This window comes from Terrapene carolina, unplaced genomic scaffold, assembly GCF_002925995.2.
Source record: "Terrapene carolina triunguis isolate 2854851 unplaced genomic scaffold, T_m_triunguis-2.0 Scaffold951, whole genome shotgun sequence".
NCBI classification, from domain to species: domain Eukaryota; kingdom Metazoa; phylum Chordata; order Testudines; family Emydidae; genus Terrapene; species Terrapene triunguis.
The window spans coordinates 449,840-466,661 of NW_020665302.1; the positions used below are offsets into that span (position 1 = coordinate 449,840).

A 16,822-nucleotide genomic window follows, 5' to 3' on the forward strand; every position below is an offset into this window, starting at 1 on the left:
ATGGGTGCTGGGTATGGGATCAAAGAGGCAGGGCACCCTGGTCCCCTCCTGTAACAGCATTGGGTGCCAGGGTGCAGCCCGCCAGGCACAGGGCTCCGAGAGGGCAGCTCATGTATTAGGAGCCAGGGTGAAGTTTGGGCAAGATTGAGGCTCCTTGTTTCCTTGTGTGTTGGGCCTCGGGGGACACACTGGGATGCCCTGGTCAGAGCTCCCTGCTTCCCCGTAAAACGGATCCCGGTGGGCTGCCCTCACCTGGGCACAGCCTGGTGCAACATCCTCATTGCCCTACACGGTTTGCTTGTGTATCTGGGAGACTCAGTCCCCCCTTCTCCCCACAGACAGTCCCCGAGTGCTGAGAACTTCCCAGGCCCTGGTTGCCTCTGCCTGCCTTGCTGAGTCCCCCGAAATCCAGGGTCCCTCCAAGAGGACCATGGCGTAGCTGTCTCTCCCCTCTCAAGGTGATGCTGCCCAGGAGGCGCCTAACATGGATGTGGGGACTGGAGGGCCCCCCACTTGCTTCCGTTACCCTAATGCTGCTTCTTGGTGTCTTTTGGCTGCTGGGGGTTTGCGAGAATCTGTCCTTAGCGCCAGCCCTGCTGTTTAGACGCTTCCAAGGTGGGTACCTGTCCTGCCCCTGCCCCCCTCAGGATGTAGCCTTGCTCCAGGGCTCTCACTCCTGATGTCTGGATGTTTAACAAGCCACTGGTGGGAGACTGGAGCATGCCGCTGGGAGAAGAGCTTCCGTGTCTCTTTCAAGCGTGCTAGCTGCGTCGAGCTGGGAATGACACGTGCAGCTTCAGTGTAGGCATATCCTCAGAGGGGATCGGTGGGGCAGGGAGAGGCCATGAGGGGCTGTCAGCGTGCTGTGAAATGATACCAATGGCAGGGCAGCAGCTGTCGCGTAGAAGAGAAGAGGACCGGACCAGACCTGGTCAGGCCCAGGCCTGTGCTGAGTCTTTCCCCAGCACTGGGCTCCCTTAGAAGGATGGTAAATACAGGGCGTCCCATGTTAACAGATCATCCCTTGCTCTTCTCCCCAGTGTATCGCCTGGCAACCTACTGCCTGTGCCACACGGACCCCTCCCTCCTGCTCCTCAACTTGCTGCTCTTCCCTGTGCTGGGCTGGCGCCAGGAGCGGCACCAGGGCACCCTTCGCTACCTCCACGCCTCCCTGCTCAGCGCGGTAATCTCGGCTCTGCTCTACCTCGTCCTGGCTGGGCTCTGGGCGCCTCCCCCTGATGCTGCCAGCGGCTACACTCCAGTCCACCTGGCCATGCTGGGGCGCCATCTGGTACTGAGGAGCAGGGCTGGGGCCTTGGGGCAGGTTCGTGCTGTGGCCCTGCCCTGGCTGCTCCTCGCGTTCAGCCAGCTTCTCTCCCCCGGGTGCCCCTTCCTCCTCCACCTGAGTGGTGCGCTCACAGGGCTGGCCTGTATCCTCTGTGTGATGGGCAGGGTGTTCCCGGGGCCTCGCCAGCCTGGCACGGTATCGACTGGGCCCTGAAGAGGGGCACTGGTGTCCCCACAGATGCTGAAAGCCAATGTGATCAGTTGGCCTGTGGAATGGGGTCCCCAGGGAAGGGGAGGACGCCCCTGGATCGAGCTCCAGTGAACAATCCTGCCCTGGGAGGGACTGGTTGGGACTCCACAGAGCTTTGACACCCCTAAATATTAGGGGCCTCAGTCCCTGGAAGTGCACCAGCCCTTTACGACCCTGCTCTCCTGACCCTAGTTCAACCCCAGCCATGGTCAGATCTGTGTGTCATCTCCCACCCAGGCCTGCTGCCAGCGCCCCAAGTGAGTCCAGTTCTGCTCTAGCTGGTAGGAGAAGGGATCCTAACTAAGGGCCTCTGCTTCCTCCACCAGCAGCCTCACCCCACTCCTCGGGGCGCCAGGGCCTGCTTGCTAGGCAGCTTCCTATCAATCTGTGTCCCAGCCTCAGGGGCAGCCACCCCCCTGCCAGGGCTGCAGCCTCCTAGCCCCACTGCTGCAGGTCAACTAATTAGCCACAGCTAATTAGTGAACTAGTGACAGTGGCAGAGGGGGGTTTATATGCCCCATCACAGGGCCAATGGAGCCAGTGGATGCAGCCTGTAGCTGTGCCAAAGTCAGTGGGGACGAGGCAAGTATCTCACACGTGGAGCTGTCATCCAGGAGGTTTGCAAAGCACGTGTATTTTAGGTGCCATGGCGGCAGCAGGGACAGCAAGTAGCAGAGCAGTGTCCACTAAAGCAGCCCCCCCTGCCCCCCAAGCCTGGCTGCAGACTCAGAAGCAGGACACTGGTTGCATTCAGAAGGAGTCTTCACAAACAGAAAGGCAAGAAATTGAGAAATATTCTACCCAGCCTCCCCCAGATGTGACTCCACGGACGTCAGTGGTGGGGGAGTGTCTGCCTGGGGTCACAATTCAGCCATTCATTCTTTTAAATGAAAGCTAAGATTGTGGAGAAAACAGTCCACTCCACAGGAAAATAGCTAACGTCCCAGATTGCCCACTCCGGAGATGGGATGCTGCCCCGGCTGGGAGGGAGGGAAAGTCCTTCCCATCTGATAGCTTTTCAGTGGCCCATGTGAAAGACGTTTGATGGGTCTCAGTCCAGCTCTTAGGGGATAGGTGTCCCCACATCACAGAAACCACCATGCCAGCAACCACTAATTGACCCCCTTGTCTGGGCTGTAGAGGCTGGATTCTTCCTTCCCATCTCTCAGGTTGCAGAGGTGCATTGCTGGGTAGGAAGTTGTCACTGCTGGTATCTTTTTAGTAGCTTAGGGGTTTGGCTCCAAGGTTGGTGTTCCACCAGCACGAATCACGCTGTAATATCTCACTGGAGCCCGTGCGCTATCCCACGCCTCTTTAGCACTGAGTGCACGGCCTCTCCTTCCCGCGAGCGTTCTCCAGGTGCCCGTCTCTGGCTCATGTTCGCAGACCTTGGCACAATCTGATCGTAAACTAACCATCCCGGGGTTTGTGGTTACTGCAGGGGATTTTGCCCAGCTGAGGGCAGCATTATTAGGCACCTGAGCTCTGCCTCTGATGTGGTTAAAACAAGAGCCAGTCACAGCTGCCATCATCTTTATGGAGACTACAGATCCCAACATGCCTTGCAGACCCTTGGGTTATTTGGCTCCTAGCTAGCCAGGCTGGGGACCAGGAAGCGTCCCCAGCTGGGGCCAGAAGCAGATGTTTTCCTTGACCAGAGGAACTGGTGGCAGATTGGTCCAGGGTCTTGTCGTGGCTGGAGCTGTCGGAGAGACGCCTGGAAGTGCTAGATGATGGGGCCGTCTGCAGGACGCTGGCGAGAAGTGGCTTCGTCCGCTTTATCCTGTGCCCAAGAGGAGGAATCCTTCCCACTAGCCATGCGGCCAGCACCAGGGGCAGGTACATGAGGCGGCTCTGGGCTGGCTGGGGTTCACTGCATCTCTACGAGAGACACCATCAGCTCATAGCCCCTGGCTTTCCCCCTGTGCCCCCAGGTGGGCCTGGTGACCCACTGGTTACTGCCGTTCATCTCCCTCCCTGACTGCCTGGCAGAGACCTGGCTGGAGAGGGCAAGGAGGGAGGCCGTGGTGTGGGTCACCCACTAGCGACCCCTCTGGTCTAGTGCTGCATAGCAAGGAGTCCTAGGGATGTGATGTGGGGTGGGGGCTGACCCAGAACCTCCTCCCCCAGACACAGGGAGTCTCCTGAATCACTGCTTTAGGGTCTGGCATCACCAGCATGAGAAACACGTCCCTGCTAGAGTGACAGGGCACTCCCCCCCCCAAGCCCCACTCAATTGGGGGCCACCCTGACTGCCCTCTGTGATGGACTGGGAGGTTGCTCCCTCCCGCTGTTTGTTTGGACTCCCCTCTAATTCCTTCCTTGATTCCCAGGTCTCCAGGACACTCTGCCCCCCCAGCCCAGCAGTGCTTCTCGGGGGGCCTTTCAGACCAGTCCTTAGCCGTGGCACCTGCCTCTCCCTGGGCTGCTGAAAGACCTGGGTGCTGGCAGAGCTCTGGGATGCCATACCCGTCCGTCCCTCTGGCTTGCTTCCCAGATCTCCATGGGGGTCCTGCCCCCCCGCCCCCATGGGACAGCCCCAGCCTGCACTCTGGGGCATCACTCTTGGGCCTGGGAGAGGTCCTGCTGGATGAGCAGCTGCTGCTGGCCGGGATCCAGGCCTCCCTGAGGGACGCCAGCCTGGAGGCTGCCGTGGGTGGAGTGCAGCTTTCCAAATCCTCTGTCTCCTCTCTGCGGTAAGGGGCATGGCAGGGTGGGGGCAAGGGGATGGAGGGGGAGGCGCCCCTTGGTGACCAGTGTGGAGCAGAGGCCAGACCCTTCAGCCCACTTGGCTTCTAACCCAGAACCAGATTGGGGGGCTCTGTGGGCAGTACCCACTGAGCCTGAGAGCGTAGCACGGGCTGCCCTCTGGCTCCCTCCCATCTCTGCTGGGCTGCAGGTCTTGGTACAGCTTGTTCATGCTCCATGGCTCCCGCCGCCAAGGTCCTCTCATGCCAACCTGGCCAGATCGGGCTAGCTCAACCCTGCTGAGTGACAGGAACAGGCAGAGCATTGCACACTAGGAACTGTGGAGTCTACGGGCCACCTGATGGGCAGGGAGGCTGCTGTCTGCGCCATTGCATACGTGTTTGCTGGGGATGGACCCTGCGGGAGTGTGGGCAGCCCACCACCACCAAAGAGCATCCCCATCAAACAGGCCCGAGTTCTCCCCACCTGCCCCTGCTTTCCCTGCCTGGCCCCGTGTCTCCACCCACAGTCCGAAGGTTTCTTCAAAAAAGAACTAGATAAGTTAATGGAGGATAGGTCCATCAATGGCTATTGGGCAGGGATGGTGTCCCTAGCCTTTGTTTGCCAGAAGCTGGGAATGGGCAGCAGGGGATGGATCATTTGATCTGTTCTGTTCATTCCCTCTGGGGCACCTGGCATTGGCCACTGTCAGAGGACAGGATACTGGGCTAGATGGACCTTTGGTCTGACCCAGTGTGGCTGTTCTTATGGCCTCTCTCCCTCTCGCTCCCCAGACTGCAGCAACTGGAGAGGATGGGCTTCCCCACGGAGCAGGCGGTGGTGGCACTGGCAGCTACGGGCCGAGTGGAGGGGGCCGTCTCGCTGCTGATTGGAGGCCAGGTCGGGGACGAGGCTGTGGTGACGTTGGAGAGCAGGGCAGCCTGCCGTGAGCATCTGCTTCCCACAGAGCAAGCCGTACCGTGCTTTCCCACCACAGAATAAAGGGCCCCAGTAATTAACGGTGGAAATAACAGCCCCAAACTGAACCATTGGGTTTGAGATCACCAGGCCCTGAGGGAAGGAAGAGAGCAAAGCCCATTACCGGAAGCACCATGAGCTTGGGGGCCTTCACCCTCTATCCTAAGATGGGGGAGTCCTGTAGGGCTCAGCTCCAGGCCTGGGCTCCATGGGGAATGGCTGTGCGAGAGGATGGGGAAGCAGGAGCGGTGAGGCAGGTGCTGAGCAGGGTGCTACAGGGAGGAAGAGCAGTTGCATGACTGAGGCATGGCTCAGGCTGTGCAGAGGAGTCACTTGCAGCATGGTGCCTCCTACCTTCTCCATCCCTCCCCTCGTGCCAGTCCCCACGGGCTCCGGCCTCGTTTTCTGCCTGACCCATCCCTTCCTTGGTAAGGCCATGCTAAATTTTAACGTGTGTTAGCAGCCAGGTTAGTACTGGCCATTCTGGGCCTCCCAAATGTTTGTTCCAGGGCACAAACCTTTATGATTTAGGCTGGGATTCAGGCCGTGTCCTGGAACTCACATTCAGGGAGCGTCCACACTAGCATGGGCAAATATATTCGCTAATTGGTGACTGAGTAACTGGTGTTAGAAAGCACCAGTGTAGACAGATCCTGTCACTAGCTGGGGCGGGGGAGGGGGGGGAGGCCAGCACTGGGGCCAGACGAACTCCCCAGCCCAGGGAGCTCCAGGTTTAATGGTGCTGCCGGGTGCAGGCGATGCTAGAAAACAGACCAGATCCACGCTTGTATCCTCTGGAGCCTAAACTCTGCCACACATCGTGTCGTCCCAGGCAGTCCCGTGGCATTCGGAGTGCGGGGTTATGCCACCAGCAATCTGGGAATCCTAAACAGTCTGTAACCGTAACATCTCCCCAAAGGCCAACTGCCCCGGAAAGCAGAGGGGAGGGCTAGCCCGGGAAAGGTGCCTGCCAGCTCCCATCCCATTGCCTGGAAGGTGGTACCTGCTTTCTCTGCCTGCCCTCTGGTTGGCTTTACCAAGGTGTTGGCTCCTGGACCCACCAGCTGCCGACATGATGGTGCCCTGCCTACATGGGATTCACCTGGAGACCACCAGCCCTGGTGCTGCAGCCATCACATGGCCCTGCAGCTACTTTCCAGCCTTGCTCTGTCTTGCCACAGGCTCCGAGCCAGAGGGCTGTGAGAGCCAGCGAGCCCTGCCACCATTGCTAAGGGCCCCTGCAGAAGTGCCTGCTGCCTGGCCAGCTGGAAGTGCCCGCCCGGGGAGCTGACCTGTGGCTGTTCTTTGCTGGAGAAATAAAGTTTCACCAAACCCTGGGGAGGCTGCTGGCTGCTCTCATTGCCTGGTGCCGGGCTCAGCCAGTCATTTGCTTCCCTCAGGTCCTTCCCCTTGGTGCAGCCTCTGGGTGAGGGCGGAGCTGATGGGCGCGCCGGGCCTCTAGCCAGCATCCTTCCTGGCTGCAGCAGATGCCCGTCAGCGCTGCTAGTCCCACAGCCTCGCTGCTCCCCACCCCAGCTCTGTAAGCACACAGCCACACTGCCATGGCGCTGAGCTTAGCGACACGTTTTAATGACCTTTAGACCATTTGTCCCCCAGCTGGCCGGGATCACGAGGTACACAATACAAAGACCGGTTCCCTTCCCAGCCGCTTGCGCAGTTGGTGACAGGGTTGCACTGGGTGCTGGTTTCAGACGGGCCTCCCCGCTAATGACCCCAGACTTCCCTGCTCCTGGCCTTTCTCCCCATTTTACAGCAGCTCTCCCAGTTAGTGTGTCTCAGGGCCCACAGGGAAGGGTGGTGGGAGGTGGGGCAAGAGTGTGCTGCTGTTAGGTAGGTTTTGGTTATGTCTCCACCCTCCCCAGCCATCGTTAGCCGAGGGGATGCTGATCAAGGAGGTGGAGCAGGGAGCTGAGGCCTGACCCCTGCCTGTGTCCAGCTATGGCGACTGCGCTTGGTGACACTTTGGCCTCCAGGTGGAAGATCCCTCCTTCCTGGGGGAAGGTGCCCAGGGTGGGGCAGGGGATGCTGGAAGGGGGCCTGCCTGAGGCTCAGCTGGAGCCCCACCCAGGGGTGGTAGCTGTCCCTGCTCCAGAAGAATTGTTGCTCCAGGTAGAGCCTTTGGGGTGTAAGAAGCGGGCACATGGTGGGTGCAGCGAGACTGCCTGGGGTGCCGGGTGCCCCCGCCTCAGTGGCTTCTAGCATCCCATCCCTATCTGCGCAGACACCTTCACAGCACAGCAGCCGGCGTGGGGGCCTGGCTGTTGGGGCACAGGCTGCTCCTCGCATGGTTTGGGGGAAGAATGGGCTGGATGGGGGAAGCCCCACAGCTGCCCCCTGGGCCTGAGGCCTGGACACTCAGAGATGAGTGGGGTGGCCACATGGGTAATTAACCCCCCTCGGCTGCCTTTGCTGAAGCCAGTCCGAGGGCAGGCTGGCTGAGCCAGCAGGGCCTGTGGCAGCCAGAGCCCAGCCCGGTAGGGTTCAAGCAGGGCTCAGCCTGCTTAGCTTGGTTTTCAGTGTTCAGCTGGGGCCCCCCCCCCCTTAGTGCCAGTGTCCAGTGGTACGGGCAGAGCTGCTCAGGGGCTGCCGGGGCTCAAACCCGTAACGGTAACGGACTGGTGGAGAGCCTAGTGCTGGGCAGCGCTACACACGTCCCAGCTGCCCCTGCTCTGGGAGTGGATTCACAGGGGAAAAGGCAGGAACTTGGCTCCACGGGAGCTGAGCCAATCCCTGGGGACTGGGAAGGGCCAAGGCACCATCCCCTGCACCCCCTCGGTGGGGGAGCCAAAGACTGGATTCCTGGGGAGCGCCCAGGATAAACCCTCTGCATTTGGGGGCAGAAGGGAGAACGATGCCCTCTCTGCCATCCCTGCCACGCCGGGGAGCTACAGGCCAAGGTCATCTAGAAGACATCCCACACAATAGCACCAAGAGATTAAGAGCGCCCCCTGCAGTACAATGAGGGGAGCACGGGGTAGGGGAGCCATGAGGAGGCAGCCAGCAGGGGGTCAGTTAGTACACACATAGCACTGGTTACAGGCCTCTAGAAAGAGCCCAAATAAATAGAGTCACGCCGGCCAGCTGCATGGCCTGGGAAGGCTCCTCAAGCGTTTCTTCATGCGACAGTCCAGAACAATGTGGGGGAGGGGAGGTCCCCAAGGGGGCCTTAATGCTTGGGGAGACGACTCCTGCTCGGGGTGGCTGCCCCTCTTCACTTGCTCTCGTCCTGGGCCGTCTGGGCCAGCTGGTGTGGGCTGCTGTAGGCTGCCAGCCTGTCGCGCTTGCCCCGGTGGAAGCTGGGGGCGCTAGTGGGGAAGGGTTCGGCGCCTGAACCCGGCTCTGGTTCTAGCATGGGGAGAAAAGCAGAGTCAAATCCAAACGTTTCTCCAGCGAGACCCAACCAGGGAGCTTGGACGGTCGCAGGGCATTGGCTCTGTTGACCAGCTAGTCAGTGTCCAGCTACTCCTCAGCCCTAGTGCGGTGCCAGCGTACTGGTGCCTTGGCAGAGCACCCAGCAGCCATGTGTCTGCCCTGCTGCTGCAGGCCAAAGCGCTGGGCATTGGCTAGTCTCAGGGAGCCATGTTCTGTCGGCGGCAGCAGCGAGAAAGCTGCAGAGTTCAGCCTCTAATCTCCCCAGATCCCAGGGTTTGGTTGTGCCATCTCCAAGGACAGTCGCATGGTGTCCAGGCATGTGCCTGACACAGCAGATGTGGCTGTTTCAGAAGAGCTGCCAAGGAGAGAATGGTGCCCTGATTTGAATCCATATGTTGGATCCAGGTTTTTTTCCCAGGGAAGAGGAAGAGTGTGTGTGGGAGGGGGCGGGGGGCACAGTTCTGGTGCTCCTGGGGGCCCCTAAATTGGCTGGGCCCCCTGGGCATGGGCCTGTGCATTATACTGCCACTGCCTGGAACCCTTTGCCCTCCCCATGAAGGAGTATGTGATCAGCGACAATGCAGCCACATGAAGCAACACTGGGCAGCAAAGTGGGAGAGTCAGGTTCAGCTCTGGGCTCTGGCTTCCCCCTCCAGGTCTGGGAGAGGTTGTTTGTCACTTCACGTCCCTGCTCTCCAGCCAGGTGACGTATGCGGCATGTAGACAAAGGAGTCAAGGCCCAGCTCCTCAAAGGTCTTTAGGGGGGCACCTAAAGACCTTCATGGATCTGGGTCCAACTGCGCACTCTCCATTGCAGCTACTCCAGAGGGCGAGCGACTGGGGGAACGCTCCAATCTAAGCAGTTGGCTGGGGCTGGCGGGTGACCACAGAGCCCAGAATAATCCAGCATGTTAATGCAGCACCTCTTGGACTCAGCCAGGCTCCGGTGCCATGAGCTGGGCTCAGAGCTCTGGGGCTGCCCGTTTCGATGGCATTCATTCGACAGCCTGGGCAGTGGCAGCTGAGAGGAGCGGTCAGGGGCTGTTAATGACAACGGGAGGCAGGATTCTGCTCCCACTGAAGCCAGGTTTAAGACCCTGCTGTGATGGGCTCAGCACTTCCAGCCCATTACACGGACCATCTGCACCTGCGATTTTCCAGCGTCCCTGGCCACAGGCAGGTAACACACATTGCGCAGGACCATGATCAAGGCAGCATCGATCCCCATACAGAGCCATCTGTCGTGCCCTCTCTCCCACAGGGCAGAGGGAAGGAAACCCTCCTCCAAGCTAAACCAGGAATGGTCAGTGCACCCGAGCGATACTCAGTGCAGACGCCCAGGGCACTGTTGTGCCATAGCTCATGCTGCTAATTTCCAATGGTGCCACGAGAGGACGAGCCCCACAGAGCGGCAGGACAGACCCAGGCAGACTTGCCTTGCAGTCTGAGTTAGGGATGTCCCACTTGTGGCTTCAAGTACTAGCACCTCTTCCCCCTCCCCAGCTGGCAGTTACGAGACAGGAAGGGTTGTATCAGCACCTAACTGGAATCCCAACCATCTGGCTCCAAACACACAGAGGAGTTGTCATCCACAGACTCGGCATGCAAAGGGGAGCCCACGGATACAACGGGGTCCCCGACAAAGGGCTGGCTCCGAGCGGTCCAGCCATTCAAGGAGTCCAGCGCACACGGTTCAGAAATCATGCTGAGGAAGAACAGAGTAGGAAAAGTTGAGCCTCTTGTTACCTGGCCAGATGATGGCTTCCAGCAAGGTGACCCTTCTAGCCAGGAGCTCCAGCTGGGCCTGCTGCTGTAGGAAGGATTGTAAGCTAATGGCCTAGTGGAGATCGAGAAGAGCACAGAGTGCGAATTCATTCACCCTCGACGGGGGAAGGGAGGGGGATCCGTCACTGAGGGCTGAGTCAGGGAACCAGGACAACAGCTTGGAGGGCTGGGGGAGGAACTTCCTCTGCGAGGAGAAGGGATCCCCAAGGGATCTTAGACGGCCCCAGCCAGGCGATTGCGGAGGTGAAACGCTCTCCCCTCTCTCCCTGGTGTCAGGGCCAACAGGCTGGTCTGAGGAGCAGGAGGCAGGTTCCAGGCTGTTGGATGCATACCACCAGGCTCCAGGGGAGAAGGCTGCACAGCTCACCAGGAGCAGACAGGGTCAGACCTCTAGCTCCCATTGAAATCAGAGTCCAGGTGGGAAAAGAAGGAATCCTTTACTCCTAAACTCAGATCCATCCCCCTGAACTGGGGTTCCCTGGCTCTCTCTGCTCAGGCAGCACTCACCTCCTCTTTCGGGCCCTCCCAGAATGTCTTGCTGGTGTGGGAGGCTCCCCCTCTGCATCTGTGGGGGGAACACCCCCAGGGCCCCCTGCACTCCTTTCCTATCAACTCCTCTCCTGCCGCCTCATGTCCCTCGGCCCTGATCATTACTCCAAGCGCTGCGGGATGCAGTGCCTGGGAAAGGACCGGCATAAAATCAAGGGATTCTGAAGTGGCAGCCCCACACAACGACCCCAGCCCTTTCACCATTAAAGGGCACCAATCGGATGCCACTGGGACTGAGCGGCTGTTTTTAGTTCATCCTTAAAAATATTTCAGTGTCAGTTTAAAGGTGCTTCTCCTCTGCCCAAGAGAGCCTCTGCCAGGTGCTCAGGGTGTAGGCGCCTTGGGGCAGGGGCCAGCACCACGGGGCCCCAATACAAATATTAAACCACCATCACAGAAAGGGAAATCTGTAATTAACAAGCCCATCTGCCTGCTGTCACTAGGGGGGGTGCTCCAACGGCAGCAGATCCCTGGGGAACACCCCAGTACTCAGTCTGTGGCATGCACGGCAGGTCCATTCTCCGCAATGGGAGCTGCCCCCATTTTCCGCAGGGTGGAAGCTGCCCCCTTCCCCACTGAGTTCAGATGAATCCAAGCGGTCGTTCCCCACAGCGCTGGTCTAGCTGCACGCCCTGGTGATGTCGGTGCCTGGGTGAGTGTGTTGGGGTTTGGGGGTGTGCTGTTGTCCTGGTTCCCGGGACCCTCCCCCAGTGCGGAGCAGGGTGGGGAGGTCTGGGATTTGCCTCCTCCAGCGGCTCCATGACATCAGTAGGTGGGAGGCCACTGTGATGTCATCAAAGCGTGGGTTTCCACAGTTGCCCTAAGCCCTGTTGAAGTGGGATGATGTCATCGCAGGCAACACCGCCGACCCACATGGCAGGCGGACTAAATCCCACCGGCTGCCATAAACAAACAGGCAACGCTCCCAGTGCAGGGAGGTGTGGGGCCAGCAAGCCCCAGCCCCAGCCCACCCCACGGCCTGACTCACTGGCCCTCCTCGCACCATGGGCTGAGCAGGACCTTGCGCTGGAAGCAGGGAGCACTGTTTGTTTGGTGGCAGCGTGCGTGGGCCCTCCCGCGTCCTGCCCTGCCCCTCGCTGGGAGCTCAGCCCCACACCAGCAGCCTGGAATTCTGTCCTTCTGTCTGTCTCTACTCACCATAAAGCCCAATCATTGTTTCCAAGATTAAAACCCTCTCAGCTAAAATCTTCAAAGCCTCTCGGAGCTGGTGTAACCCCTCCCCCTGTGGACGAAAGAGACAGATCCAGCCGTGAAGGGAATGCCCGCGGGTGCCCTCCGACCCCCGGGTCCTCAGGCAAAGTGGGGGGGGGAGGGGGGAGAAGAGGGATGAACAGCCCAGCCACCTTCTCTCGAGGGGGCGTGGGCCGCTGCTTAAAAAGCCCCTCCCGCCCAGCTGGGCACTGACATAACAGGCATGCACACGCTGTGCCTCAGGGAGCAGGCTGGGCTGGGTGGCCATTATGCAGCATTCCCATGGCACAGCTCATGACAAACACAGATGCCGCTGGGGAGGGAAGAGCTAGGTCAGCCCCCGGGGGACCTGGAAAGGGCATGAGACCCAGACTGAGCAGCAGCGCCCTGGCTGAATCCCATTGCTGGCCACTATCCCCTGCCCCTTCCCCCACCCCTGCAGGTGCGAGTCTGTCCCATCCAGCGAGCCCCATGGTCCCGTTGTGCAGCATGGCTGCCATGCCTAGCCCAGAGCTGGCTGCATTTCAGAGCCTGGGGGAAGTGACTGCTGAGTGCGCAGTCTGCCAGGGCTTTGGGGGGCTCAGGAAATGCAGTAGCCTTTGAAACAGTCTAAACTGCTGCCTGTTCTGGCTCCAAAGCACGGCTCTCCTGTCCCACAAGGACCCTGGCAAATCTCTGCCATGAGGAGTGGGGTGCTCTACTCCTGGGGGCCCTGCACTGCGCCCCTCATTCATCTTTGTTAGTCCCCAAGTGGGAATAACTGGGAGCCGCAGTGCTCATGTTGGCCTGCAGGGGCCGCTGTTGGGCCACACCAGGATTTTCACTCTGGGGCTGCCTTCAGGGGGCTTGCACCTCAAGACCCCCCATTTTATCTCCTGGCTGTGTCAGCTGATGGGGTTCAAGCCGGGACAAGTCTCCTCCCACCCCTAGGGCTCAGGCCCCTGGCTCTAGCGGGAGCTGCAGCAGCACGACACAGACAGGAGCCTGGTATATAAACGGGTGTCTGCGCTGAGGCTGCTGCACACAGAGAGACCCTGGGGCTCTCTGGCTCCCCAGCTCTCAGCCTGCGCTGCTCAGGGCTCTCCAAGGCACTGGGCACCCACAGCCTCCAGTGAGGCCGATGGGAGCTGCCGGGTGGGCCTGGCCTGGCCCAAGCGCTCCTGAAACATGCTGCTGACGCCTCTCCCCATGGGGCCTCTGGCAATGGTGCAGCTTTGGGGGTGGGAATGGGGACACCGCTCCACACTCCCTGTTCTGGGCTGCCCCAGGGGCTGGAACAAGGGCAGCCAGTGAGCCTGGGCTGGCGCTGCAGCATGAGCCCAGCACGCACCCTGGAGGTCTCCCCTCAATCCCTACTCCAGGGCTGGCCTCGGCAGGGCCTGCTGGGGGAGCTTTAGGGCTCCCCCAGCCCCAGGGCAGCGCCCCCCAAGCCAGATGCTCCCTCTGCCCCTGGTGACTTCGGCTCCCCTCAGGGCCAAGCTGGTTCTGGGCTTTGGAGGGTTGGATGCTGCTGCAGCCCCTGCAATTCCTCCTGGCTTTCTGAGCATCCAAGTGCCCAGGGCATGTCCCTGGGCCGGGGCAGGGGAGACACCCAGAGCAGATCTCCTCTGTTCCTGCTCCCCAACCCAAGCACCCCTCGTCCTCCGCCGCCCACCGAGATTCACTGCCAGGGGGCAGCAGAGCGTGGGGGTCAGGCGCCAGCCAGGGCCGTGTGCGGGGCTCTCCCAAGTGCAGGGAGGGGGTGGTGAGAGACGGGGGATGGGGGGCATGCAGTCTGGGGACAAGGAGGAGCTAGCTGGTGCCTGTCAGCCAGTGGGCGGGGGGGGCCAGGCAGGGCTGTCCCAGCAGCACAGGACAGCTGCTAGCCTTGTGCCGGGGCGCAGCAGGGGGCAAGAGGGCGCATGCTGCGGGTTAGTAGCAGGACTCACTGCAGCCAGCAGGCAGATGGAGAGACATGTAAAGAGAGGTTCCCACAGCTGTATCAATCGCTAACCCCACAACCAGGGCGAGGGGGGCCGGAAGCCCTGGCACCACCCACTTCTCTGGGCCAGGCCTGCCCTGCGGCTCCACACAGTCCAGGCACTGCGGGGACAGACCCAGCTTCACCATAGGCACTAATATTCGCACTGGCCTGGTGGGGTCCCGTCCTGTGAGCCGGGCCCCTGGCGCTGGCCCCTGCCCCCATCCCCAGAGAGGCCTCTTCAGCTTTGCGCAAAGGGATAAAAGTGGGAGGTGCCAGTGCCTCCAGCCAGACACAGCCCCGAGAGCGGAAGGGCTGAGGAGTGGGCCCCAGGGATGGGGGGTGATGATGGGAAACATCCCGGGGGGGAGGGGGTGGGGAAGAAATGGAGCACGAGAGACAGAAAGAGAGAAAGATGGATGGAACGTGGGCTGAGCTCCAGAGGGACCAGGGTGCTCAGTCTGGGCTGCCACCATGTCCCACCTAGGCTGGAGCAGGTGAGGGGAAACAAGCCATGGGCTTTGGCTCCATGCCACAAGCCACAACCTGCTAGCGTCATTAATTCCCCTCCGCGGTGCCATCCCGGTGGCAGCCTGGCAGATCCCAGCAGCCCGTCCCCTCTTCGGAGCTACACCACCAACATCCACCCATGCGGCTTCCCCACCCCGGCAGCCACTTCCTCGCCTTGCACCTATGCCAAGCCCCGCCCCGCCCCGCCGGGCAGCTCGGAACGGCACCCTGACCTTTCACCCCATGGCGAGCCCCCCTGCAGCAGCCAGGGCCGAAGGCGTGGCCAGCTGCGGATGTGTCTGTGTACGAGAGGCGACGGGCAGCACAGGTCTTGGGGAGGCCCAGGCTGGAGTCTGGTTCAGGATAGCGGGGGCGAAGTCAGGCTGGAAGGGGCCCAAAGCTTTCCCCCACCTTGCCCCGCGTGGCAGCAATGGCAGTGGAAAGGCCCAGAATTAGCTGGGTGTCGTGCTGGGCGCCCCATGGAAGGGGCCAGGTCCAGAGACTGGCAGGAGGAGGGAGCTCCTGGCCATGGCCCTGCCAGGGGCATTTCCATTGTGAGGGGGATGGAACGCGCAGCGCCACAGCGCCATGGCAGAGGGGCTGGGCCCTGCAGGCTCTAGGGAGCCCAGGGCTTCACGCTGGGCAGGGTTTCTGCTCTCCTAGGAGATGGCGCTCGAGGGCAGGGCAGGGCAGGGGGGTTCTAAGCAGCTTCTATGCCATGAGGGGAGAGAAGGGGCTCTGTGGTCCCGTCCCCTCCACATGGGACACCGCGTTAACCAGGGATGCCAAAGGGAGACCCCAGCACTGCCTCTGGCTTTGTGCCCTTCTCTCTGGAGCTGGGGCCGCACCAGGCCCATGGAGCCTGGCAGAGCAGGCTCTGTCTATGGGGCTGAGGGGTCGTGGCAGGATGCTGCAATGCAAAGCCCTACGCCCCCCCGGGAGGCTGGTGCCAGGGCCGGGTGCAGTGTGCAGAACAGCAGTGGGTGAGTGAGCGACTGGTGCCCTGTGCTTACCCAGGTGCCCTTGTCCCCCTGTTTGCCTTTTGGACCCGGCTGCCCCTGAAACAGAGACAAGAGAGATGCCAGCGTGAGCCGGAGCCAGCCCAGGGCGGCTGACACAAGGGGCACCTGAGGATGAGAAGCCTGGGGGGAGGGGACAGAAGAGGCCTGCTGGGAGGGGCATACGGGAAGGATCCCCCCTTCCCCAGAGTGGAGAGCACAGGGCACCCCCCAGCATGAGGAGGGACATCTTCCCTTCCCCCACCCCCAGGCAGGCCCCTTCCCACAGAACAGGGGACACCCTGGGATGACCAACCAGTTGGCATCAACTCCTGCCCAAGCTGGGACTCTGGCCTTGGCGCCCATCCTCCCTCCAATGTGTAACAGACCCACAGAGGCCAACTGAACCCTTCCCAGCGTGGGGCAGGGGGCACTGGGGGAGATGGGGAACACACAGCTCTCTCCCAGTGTGGGGCAGGGGGCTCTGGGGGAGATGGAGAACACACAGCCGTCTCCCAGTGTGGGGCAGAGAGCTCTGGGGTGAACGGCACAGACAGCCTCTCCCAGCGTGGGGCACTGGGGCTCTGGGGGGAGGGGGCACAGACAGCCTCTCCCAGCGTGGGGCGGAGGGGTCTGGGGTGGGGGGGTACAGACAGCCCACTCCCTGCCTGGGGCGCGGGGCTCTGGGTGTGGGTTGGGGGCTCTGGGGTGAGGGGCATGAGGAGAGGCCCCTCCCCATGTAGGCCGTGGGGCGCTGGAACCTTGGATCAGGGGCTCCCCCCAGCATACAGAGCACTGGAATGGATTTGAGGGATCAAGTCCCACAACATACATGTTCCCCGTCCAGGCCTCTGCTCCCAGGAGAGCCAGGAGGGCCCTAGAGAGAGAAGGAGGAGGCGAGTGACTGGCCGTGGCCTGGCACGCTGCCCCAGCCCCTCCGGCATCTCAGAGACAGCCAGGCCTCAGAGTAAGGAGCCATGGGACAGCACATGGCCGTTGGGCAGACCCCGGCCCCTCGTGTGCCTGTTCATCTGGCACAGCATCGCCCACAGGGGAGCAGCCGCAGGCCCCGTGAGCCTGAGAATGGTCTCGGCCAGCCCCAGGGTGGAGGGCACAGCCTGGGAATGGATGGATGGGGAGAGCCGTTTTTCTCCCTCTGCTGGTGGAGGCGGCACTGCCGGCCTTGGAGGTGGAAGGGGTCCCCTATGGAGC

The 16,822-nt window shown here is 61.2% G+C and overlaps 2 protein-coding genes across 7 annotated transcripts in view; one reads left to right on the plus strand and one right to left on the minus strand.

The window, feature by feature from the left end:
• RHBDD3 (rhomboid domain containing 3) overlaps positions 1–6,576 on the plus strand; it is a 12,752-nt gene extending 6,176 nt beyond the window's left edge. For 2 of the 6 annotated variants that reach the window (XM_026661229.2, XM_026661230.2), the window contains exons 2-6: positions 339–615; positions 1,041–1,430; positions 3,205–3,376; positions 3,871–4,233; positions 5,020–6,576. In XM_026661229.2, the coding sequence (XP_026517014.1) occupies positions 462–615; positions 1,041–1,430; positions 3,205–3,376; positions 3,871–4,233; positions 5,020–5,227 (1,287 nt within the window). In that variant the 5' untranslated portion in view covers positions 339–461 and the 3' untranslated portion in view covers positions 5,228–6,576. The remainder of the gene's footprint in view (positions 1–338; positions 616–1,040; positions 1,431–3,204; positions 3,377–3,870; positions 4,234–5,019) is intronic. The other 4 variants (XM_026661231.2, XM_026661232.2, XM_026661233.2 and 1 more) reach the window with 3 other exon arrangements.
• A 1,766-nt stretch (positions 6,577–8,342) lies between these two features.
• EMID1 (EMI domain containing 1) overlaps positions 8,343–16,822 on the minus strand; it is a 98,860-nt gene continuing 90,380 nt past the window's right edge. The window contains exons 14-17 of the mRNA XM_029913837.1: positions 16,443–16,487; positions 15,626–15,670; positions 12,089–12,173; positions 8,343–8,569 (exon numbers count right to left, since the gene is read on the minus strand). Coding sequence (XP_029769697.1) covers positions 8,436–8,569; positions 12,089–12,173; positions 15,626–15,670; positions 16,443–16,487 — 309 coding nt within the window. The 3' untranslated portion in view covers positions 8,343–8,435. The remainder of the gene's footprint in view (positions 8,570–12,088; positions 12,174–15,625; positions 15,671–16,442; positions 16,488–16,822) is intronic.